The 9,969-nt window shown below is 38.3% G+C and overlaps 1 protein-coding gene across 1 annotated transcript; it reads right to left on the reverse strand.

Annotated features, from left to right (window-relative positions):
- LOC109710483 (probable histidine kinase 3) lies at positions 2,390-9,313 on the reverse strand. Its single transcript, XM_020233091.1, has 11 exons — positions 7,847-9,313; positions 7,166-7,447; positions 6,651-6,820; positions 6,344-6,550; positions 6,006-6,192; positions 5,882-5,933; positions 5,562-5,791; positions 5,176-5,274; positions 4,211-5,079; positions 3,513-3,865; positions 2,390-2,790 (listed from the first exon to the last, which is right to left on the reverse strand). Exons 1-10 carry the CDS (start codon positions 8,216-8,218, stop codon positions 3,607-3,609), a joined length of 2,727 nt encoding a protein of 908 aa, XP_020088680.1. The 5' UTR covers positions 8,219-9,313; the 3' UTR covers positions 2,390-2,790; positions 3,513-3,606.

Here is a 9,969-nt window from a genome sequence, read left to right on the forward strand (position 1 = left end):
GTAACCAAAAACTTAGTAGTAAATGTGAGGATCATGGGTTTCATATGAGTTAAGACACAATAAAGGTCAGTAAAGATACCCAGAGAAGTAGACAACTAAATAAATAATGCACAGATGTGGGTACGAAGGCAATCCTTGATACACTAATATAGTAATCCGTGCGATGCGACGAATAGATAATTAAAGAAAAAAAAAAGAAAACGACAATAAAGAAAGAGAAAACAATGTTGGAAGAAGCGACGATGAGAGGTGAGATTCATCTTACCGATGAAGGAAGGTAACAGTCGAAAGAAGTGGAAGAGGAACAGTTCGCCTCAATGCAGAGGTGTGATATGGTTCGGTTCAAGAAAAAGAAAAAGAGAAAAATCCAAATTTGGTTCAACTAAAAAAAGAGGAAAAAAAAAAATGTGGAGGACTTGAGCCGGTTTGGGGGAGCTCATACTCAACAATAATTGATTCGGTTCAAACAAAGAAAGAGAAAAATATGTGGAGGATTTGACCCGATTCGGGATGGAGCTCACATTCAACAATGAAAAAAATATTGCTATGTGACAAATTTAGAGAGTATAATATATAAATATAGATATTCTAAGTTAGAGCTGCTCAACTACCCACAAATAATTTCTATGAAGATCTTATGAAACTGGATGATTGGACAGTTGGGGTTCAATCATTAATGTGGTCTGTACTAAATTTTCACAAAAGCATTGTCAGTAATGTAAAATCCTTTTACCTTCTAGTTAAAGGTGAAAGAGAGATTTAAAGAAGGAAACAAAAAACACCCAATGTGACCAATCAGAAGTGTCCGAATTCAAACTGGATCTCATTCTAAAAACTGTACTCAATGGGGCATTAATTTGTCAGCAGTAGAGGATAACCTGCAATGATCCAGCATATTAAAAGTTAGTTATCTGTTGTGTTCTGAGTGTTAGTTAAAATAGAAAGGTTGTATTTATGATTCAGAATGTCATTTCAACTTTTTGTTACGGCAGATAAAAAGTGACCGTTTCTGAAAAAAAAAGAAAAAGAAGAGAAAGTATGACCGAACAATATGGTATTAAAGTGTCGCCTCGTGTCATACCGTGTCACCAATACGATAAATTTATCTAATTAGTGTACTTATAAATTTTATTATTATATTTTAATTTTTATTTCTTAGATATAATTGTATTTTACATATAAAAAAACCTACTAATATATTAATTGGTGAATATGATAAACTATATATAACTAATATTCATAATTATTTGACTAAATCTTTCAATATAATATTATAAGAATTTATTAAAATAAAAAAAATTAAACTACATATGTGTCAAAACGTGCCATTAGAAGATCATATGTATCCATTTGCACTCGGCACGAAAGCGTGCCCGTCGCATATCGTGCCAGGCAATCAACGGCACGCTCTCGTGTTACGGCACTTTAATCCTCGCTGCTGTGTACTCTTCATGTATGCCCGTATTGGTAAATAATCCCAAATACTGATATCCATATAAGAATATCTCGACCCTGAACGTTCCCTAAAGAGTAAGTTAACGATCTGAGAGTGTCAGAAACATCAGCTACTGAGGAAAACATATTTTAGGGAGAGAGAGAGAGAGAGAGAGGGGAAAAAAATTAGGGATTTGAAAATTTGAATGTTATCATGTTTTAGGATTATGTGCAATAGTAAAATCTGAAAGAGAGAGTGTGTTATGTAAATTTAGAGTTGGGCTCAATTGCACGGTTGTACTTATTGGGTTTATTTTATAGGCCAACAATAATGACCCAAATTAAATTAAAGCCTATATATAATTAAAATACATTATATTTATAAATATTATTATGTATATATAAAATTAGATTGGAATACTATTAATAGTAGAACGCTCTTTTTGCTATCAAGTTTTTAACCCTTAGATGAAAAATTGTAGGGTCAGGGTGATATTAGTCGTTAGAGTTGAGTGGTCCCCCTAGGGTTGAGTGGTCCCCACTGGATTATAGTATTTAATCCAATGGTTAGAAATAATGAAAAGAGTTGATCCAAAGACTAAAAAACTGGTAGCAACAATGAAATTTTGCTACTGATAGTAGCCCAGTCCAAATATATATATATATATATATATATATATATATATAGAATTAGATTACTATACTATCTATAGTACCGAGCTCCGGTACTATAGTGTTTGTTTTTGATCTTAGTAAAGCTATATTAACTAACTTTTTGATGATCAGATGCCGATTCTTTTCAATTTTCCAAGAGAACCAAGATAACCTGAAATCACTTGTACTTTAGAAGGATAAAAAGTGTCACGAAAAGAATCAGATATAAAAAGCAAAGGTGCAAGGAACCATTCAATCAGAAAAGCACAATCTGCAGGCAAAAACTTGTACATAAATAAAATTGACATAGAAGGATGGTGGGGATAAACTGTTTTCCTCTATTTCATTATATAAATCACTAATAACTTACATCCATCAATTTCTTCTTTGTTGATCGAAGAACGACTATTTATCTCACATTTCAACAAATAAAGGGTGGGGAAAAAAAAAATGATTGCACTCTCTGTACACTCACATATATTGCTACTGAAAACCAAAAAAAGGATTTACAAGGTCGCGATATCGGTGATGAGATCTAAATTTGTCTCCTTGAAAAAGCGCTTCCAGCGAATCTTGCAACTGTTGATTTCGGTCTGTTGAGATTTCGTAATTTTGTGATATTGTACTGCATCTAGTGTACTTGCTGAGTAAGATAGCAAGCAGGAAAAAAAAAAAAGTACTTCTCGTCCCGGAAATTGATCCCTGATAAAGAAAATCGATATTATACAAATGAATTCATACAGTAACACTTGAATGCGAACTAGGATTGGACAACATTTAAACCAACAAAACACAAATAGCTATTCTAGTGCAAAAAAAGATACTCCAAACTACTTAAGAATTGAAATTTTAAATCCCTGGTTGAGTTCCCACAGCTTGATTAGCTAAAACAAACGTTGTTTGTCTCCAGTAGTCGGCATTAATACTGGACAATTTTATGAAAATAGTCACGAGTTACTGCAAAGAACGACGTCGCTCTATACCATATAGAAACGTGGAGGATAAAGAGTGTTTAAGACCCAAAAAATAAAATAAAACCCCTTAATGCAATTACCAATCTTTTAAAAAAGTTAATTCGAAGGGTACATTAACAAATAACACTATCATCGAAACGAAATCTTCGTATACTCGGTAAGCCATTTAAATAATTTGAACATTATTAGGAAGCCTGTGGTTCACTATATCTGTTCTCTAGTTGCATGCACAGCTTCAGCGCCAAAATGCATCTAAAGAATATATGGATGAATAGTAGTCGACTCGGGCTCTTCCTTTCCCTCGAAACCATATATCAGAGTTATTCATTTGATATTTGTCTCTTTCTTCGCATTTATTACCAAATTCCCATGAGTCAAACCAGTAGAATCAAAACGAAAAGACCAAATTGCTTACTGTAAAAGCAATAAAATGAGCCGAGAATTGCTTACCTTTTGAAAAAGTTGTATATACAACCAGATCGGCAAAGATGCAATAGACGAATCTCCCGCCAACATGCTTTCAGCATGTATATAATCTACTGACTTAATTTTTCACCGTGATATTGAAAAAGCGAGCGACTTCTCTGTACAACTGTTCTCCTTCGAACGGCTTCGACACATAGCCATCCATTCCACAGCGTAAGCACTCCTCGTGTGTGGCCTGGATCACATCCGCCGTCATGGCCAATATAGGAATGTGCCAGTGCAATTTATTCCCACAAGCTTCTAACGAAACTTCTTTGTGTTGTATCCGATCATTAAGAGTAGTTTCCATCTCCCTTATTCTCCTTGTAGCTTCAAATCTGCAATAAAATAAAGAAAATGAAGAGATATTCCTATGGTTAATCTGATAAACATGCAATTGCAACCACTTTGATACAAGGTAAAAACTTACATCCTATATTGTTTACCGCGTTGAAATAAGTGACAAAAGTTTCATAACTTAAGGCAGTAGTATATTGGTTTTAGTATTTAAAGTTGATACAATTGAAAGGTTAAAAAACAAAAATCGTGATGAATTGCTGGAAAGCCCTCCACTTCTCAATAAGGGGGTTTACTTGACCAGTTCATAAAAAAAAAAAAAAAAAAAAAAAAAAAAAATAGTGGACAATATGATGATAAAAAACAAAGTAAGATAAGGTATTTACCCATCCATCTCTGGCATTTGAATATCCATGAAACAAGCATCAAAATCGTGCGGCGGAGTCAGCAGCGCGATCGCCTTTTTCCCATTACTACTAAGCGAGCTACTCTTTATCGGGCTCGAAGAATTCGCCAATATAAACAGTTTCGGAATGTCTAATTGCCCTCCTATCCTCAATTTGTTCATAAAAATAGGCCACTGACTCGACTCCTTTAACCACGTTTCCTTGTCGACAAGCACTATTTTCAAACCCAAATTACCGCTTGTTATTTTCGGAAGGACTAGACTGAAGTTCGTGGAGAAGTCGACATGCATACCGAGCCTTTCAAGGTGGTACTTGGTAACCTTTGCACGAGCCGGCCTGTGATCGACCACTAATGCAGTTAACCCTCGGAACTCAAACGATTTATACTCGGTTGAATTCGTCTTAGCTCTCGAAAGTACAGCCGTGAATGTGAAAGTAGAGCCCACTTGAGGTTTACTTGCAAATCCGATCTCTCCCTTCATGAGATTAACCAAGCATTTGCTGATGCTAAGCCCAATCCCGGTTCCTCCGTGTATACGAGAAATCGAGGGGCCTACTTGCATAAATGGGGTGAATACGCGAGATTGGGCTTCAAAAGGGATCCCCGCTCCGGTGTCCTCAACGGAGATGATGAGGTTTATTTGGTCAGGAGAGGTGGCCGGGAAAGGCTTCTCCAACGTAGAAAACTCTTTATTGAATATCTTAAACCTCTCCCAGCTTTTCCTTCTATCTGCCACCGGAAAGCCACTTACGGTGCTCATCGGTTGAGCTTCTGTTTCCACTTCTAATGGGATCATTACCTCTTCGACAAGATGAACCGTCAAGTATATGTGCCCTTTTTCCGTGAACTGTTGACAAGAAATTGGAGCTAAATGAACTTCTTGGACAATTGCGCAGAACAGCTTTCAGTTTTTCATAATTCAGATAGAGAAAGAGATGCTTACTTTGATTGAATTTCCGATTAGATTTGTGATGATTTGCCTAATTCTTCCCGGGTCACCGATGAGAGTTTCCGGAACTTGCTCGGAGACGAACGCAGCCAACTAATTCCCCAGAATATTGAAAAGCAAGATTCCACAGGGCGGCCAAAAGAAATTGCATGAAGTTAGAAGACGAATAAAACAACTCCCTCATAAATATCGTGATTTTACTAAACATTTCATCACTTCTTATCCTTCTTCAGTGTTTCGTTTACGATATAGCCATCACTTTGCTCGTGTAACCGTCGGGTTAACTTGCAGGCCTTAACTTTCAGGGCGTGATGCGAAAATATCAAAAATCACGATATTTGTAGACAATTGAAAGGAGAAATTTGAAATTTCTAACGTACCTCTAATTCTTTCTCTTGGGCCTTTCCGCAGAAGAGTGACAGGATGTCATCCAAAACGGCCCGCAGATCAAACGGGACTGCCTCGAGCTCGAGCTTACCTGATTCGATCTTTGCCTGATCAAGGACCTCATTGATCAGTGACACCAAAGCTTTTCCGCTAGCTTGGGCTGTTCTCACATAATCTTGTTGAGTTATGTCCAAATTCGTATCCGTAAGCATTTGTAGCATCCCTGCCAAAAATTAGAAGTTATTACTAAGACCATCTTCCATAGGTCGATATATATCAATCAGGTCATTTATAACAAGTTTGAAATCGTCACCTAGAACGCCATTCATCGGAGTCCTGATCTCGTGAGAAACAGTTGCCAAGAACTGCAAAGAATTGCTTGCGTGTTAGACATATAAATCTTATAAAAGTCGAAGGGTGAAAATTAAATCAAGTACCTGGGATTTCGCAACGTCGGCCGCCTCTGCCCGTTTCTTGAGCTCCATCATCTCGCGATAATCGTCTTCAACTTTCACAATGCGGTTGACCGTGGCGTGGAATATGTAACCGATGAGCAATGCAATGACAAGAGCTCCGATTGATGTTGTTATTCCGAGCCATGGCAAGGGCGGCTTTTGCTTGAACCTATCATTTAAACAAAATCTTGTAAGGTTCTTCGTTTCTCCATGACCATTTTGCAAGAAAAACAAAAAAAAAAAAAAAATCATAACTTCTACAATCAAACTTCCCCTCCATATAAAACTACGAAGCATGGTTTCGATAGTAAAGGATTTACCTGCAATGCATCTCGTGCTTTCTTAATGGATCGCCAAAGTTAAGCATGCTTTTATGATATAAACCACTAGCGGTCTCATTCGAACCATACATGCTGATCTTCCCGTTGGTAGTATCATACACATCGACTATGATGGATTGATTACACGCAAGTTGGTGAAGCAACTTATCGACCAACGATTCAATGTCGAAAATACCACCTAAGTACCTGTTTAAGATAATAGAGAAGAGAGATGTAATATTTGTATTGAAATGAACTGAAACTTTTGCAGAAAAATGTTTAAAGCATAGAAAGTTGGAAAACTCACCCTATGGCGGCTTGAATACGTTCCGTTGGAGTCGCATTGGAAGGAAGATCGGATTTGTACACTGCATATGTAAGAATGACCCCTAAGCGGTTCGATTTTACTAGTTGTAGAGGAGCAGTTAAGACACCTTTACCCGATTCTCTAGCTCGTAATATGTTCTCGCGATCTTCCTGCATAAAGTAGACATTGATAAATTGATATTGGACATGATAAGATTAAAGGCAAAACCTATTTGAAAAAGAAAAGATATAAAAACAAAGTTCTAATCAACAAAGTTACAAGTCAAAAGAACAAAGAGACACGTAAAAGAGAATTGGCTCTTTATCAACTAGGCATGTATATCAAATTAGTCTGGTATACGACGATAACATTTCTGCAACCGATCATTAGAAGAAGGAAACAATAATAAATACTAACATACATGTCGAGAAAGATTGAAACGAGTAGAAATCAATAATCATAACAAGAAATTGATATTAAGAGAACATGAAAAATTTAATCGATAGGGTAGTTACCTTTCCGGTCAACATATCCAAAGAAACCACATGTTTGTAGGCGTCTTGAGCAAAAATAACAGGAGCATACTCCTCGGCAGGGGGCGATATCTCTTGGATCTCACGAACCCTGCCATTTTCGCGGTTGGGGGATTGCTTTGACGAGTACATCTTCTTTATAGTCCACCCTTGTTGCTTCTCAAATTGCTCCCTCTCAGAACGCAACACCTTCACGGCATAAGCTACTCCGCTCGTCAGTGGCCTCTCGAAAGCCGTCCTATCGGCATATCTCGCGAAAGTCATCTGCAGAAAAATGATCGTCAGCAACCAGCTTGTCGGATTTCCGGAATTATAGAAGCTTCTACGGAAGTTCTATTTGACTAGAATTGTTAGAAGAAGAACTAAAGCTTCTGCTCTAGGGACTCAAAAGCTTGTTTTGATTTTGTCACGACAACGAAAGCCCCAAATTTCTAGTTAACCAAACGGCCCGTTTAAATAAGCTTCTGCTTTTTGGAGTAGAGAAGCCGCTTCAAACGCTAGACAACAATTCTCTTCGATTAGATTTCAAAAGCAAACATATAATCGATCTTATTTAAGTTCTCAACATTAAGAAAAATAAAAGAGCCAAATTGCTACACCTTGGAAGAGAGAGAAAGTAGAGAGAGAGAGAGAGAGAGAGAGAGAGAGAGAGAGAGAGATTACCTGATCAACTGCAGAGGGATGTTTGGAATGGTGGAAGGTAGAGACGAGGATTGCAAGGGCTTGAAGATGGTTCATGCTCACATTGAACTGGTCCTGGAGCATCCGCGCGCGCTCGTCGCACATGTTGGCTAGGGTTTCTCTCCTCTTCTCATTAGCATGGGAGCTCATGAACATGAAGATCCACAAGGAACACAACACCCAACCCACAACCCACAAGAGGAGAAGCTTCCTCCACCATGTTTCCCTCACCTTCTTAGACCCAAAGTAATGGCTGTAGAGATGATTCCTCCAACACCTAAATGAGAGGTTTCTCTTGTTTCTAAGTAATCTAGCCTTTTCCTCCATTACCTCAGCATCAATGAACCAAGTCATGGGGAACTTGGGAAAATCCCACCAAAATACCATCAAAATTAAGGGGGAGAGAGAGAGAGAGAGAGAGAGAGAGAGAGAGAGAGAGGAGTTGGATTGAACTGTGGCCTTCAATGCAAGAAAAGGTTCTTCTTCTCAAACAGTTGCTTCTATCTTAAAGAAGGGCATGAGAAGCCCACTATTTCAAAGGCTAAAAAAAAGGAGAAATAGGATGGATATATGATGGATGTGGGGTGAATAGTTTCATGAGCAAGACCAACACAGCAAAAGGATTAAAAGATCCTCCTTTTTAGCCTACAAATCTAACACAGTGACTGAACCACAAACCAATCAAGAGGAGCTAAAATCCAACCCAGAGATTTAAAAAGAAAAAGGAGAAAGAAAAAAAAGGAGGACCTTTCAGCTTCTGCTTCCCCTGCTTCATAGATCCATCTCCCTATGCCAAAAAAAACACCCAAAAGATCCAAACTGGAACAAAAAACAAGGGAGGGGATCACAAACCGAGCAATATTTGAGGAATCTGCAAAATGAGAGCTCAAATCACTGGATCTCAACCTCAACCTCTTGTGGATCAAACAGTGATGATGAAGGAAACCAAGTCCCCATTCATGGGCTCCTCTGGAGAGGAGGTGAACGATGCAAAGAAATCTATCTTAATGCCAAGGCCATTATCTAACCCCCCCCCCCTCCAACCCAAAGCAAAGAGGATAAAATAATAAGAATACAAAACGAAGGGAGAAAAGAAAAGAAACAGAGGATGCGTATATCCACAATAAACAAAGCCTCCACACTCAGAAGAAATGGCTTGTTCTCCTCTTCACCATCCCCAAGCAAAGAAGAGGACAAGCCCCACACGCAAGTGTCTCTGTGGCTCTTCTGTGAGCCGGGGCGCTTTGGCCCTGTTCTTATTCTTATGATAGGGTGGGGGGTTGTGTGTGAGGGGGCTAAAAATGGGGCCTTTTTATTGCCATATATAATCTACAGTGGAACAGGGGAGGGTCCCTGCTCCAGTTCACAAGGACAATGGAGGGTGTGAGTGTGGGGCCTCAGCAAAGGCGGGGGTTTTGGCCAAAAGAGTAGTTGGTGAGGAGAGGGTGTTCAGTGAGTGAGAGAGATGGAGCATTTTATGAGAGAGAGAGAGAGATAGAAAGAGATAGAGAGAGAGAGAAAAAGGGGTGAAAGGGAACTGCTTTAAAGAGCCACATTGTGGATGAGTTGGGCATTTGGGTTTGTGAGATAATAATAATAGCTGCTTTTGGTGTATTCTGATAGCAATGTTGTGAGATGGATGAGGAATGATAAGATGTGGGGCCTCTGTAAAGCTCCACCATTTGAGACAGCTTATATTAGAGTTTATGGAGCACATAACAGAATCTGGGACTCTTTTTAGTGACTCCCCAATAATATGAAGTGTATATATATAAAGAGAGGGAGAGAGAGAGAGAGAGAGAGAGAGAGAGAGAGTCTAGAGAGGGACTTGTGTGCTTTGCTCTATGTATCTTCTGTCTACATGGGGTTGAGAAGGGATGTTCTTGGACAGTGTGACACTGATGAGTTTGTGATTTTTTTTCTTTGCTTGGATTGCTTTGGGGGAATCCAAGTCATTAGTCTATAGACTTAGATTCTATTATGGATAGTTCCTATGTTTCCTGATATAATTGACTTAGTAGTCCCCTTATAGCTCCTATTTAGATGCTAAAATAAATTATTCAACAATTATTTTTATGGTACAAAAAAGATTTTGTATGTGATTT

This window comes from Ananas comosus, linkage group 5 (genome assembly GCF_001540865.1).
Source record: "Ananas comosus cultivar F153 linkage group 5, ASM154086v1, whole genome shotgun sequence".
NCBI lineage: Eukaryota > Viridiplantae > Streptophyta > Magnoliopsida > Poales > Bromeliaceae > Ananas > Ananas comosus.

What these genes read in the sequence shown, in the direction of transcription:
- LOC109710483 (XM_020233091.1), bottom strand. Translation starts at nt 8,218, where the DNA reads ATGACTTGGTTCATTGATGCTGAGGTAATGGAGGAAAAGGCTAGATTA. An exon ending in TCCGATGAATGGCGTTCTAG is followed by an intron (nt 5,792 to 5,881) that starts GTGACGATTTCA and finishes AATTTTTGGCAG; the next exon opens with GGATGCTACAAATGCTTACG. An exon ending in CAAATGCCAGAGATGGATGG is followed by an intron (nt 3,866 to 4,210) that starts GTAAATACCTTA and finishes ATTTTATTGCAG; the next exon opens with ATTTGAAGCTACAAGGAGAA.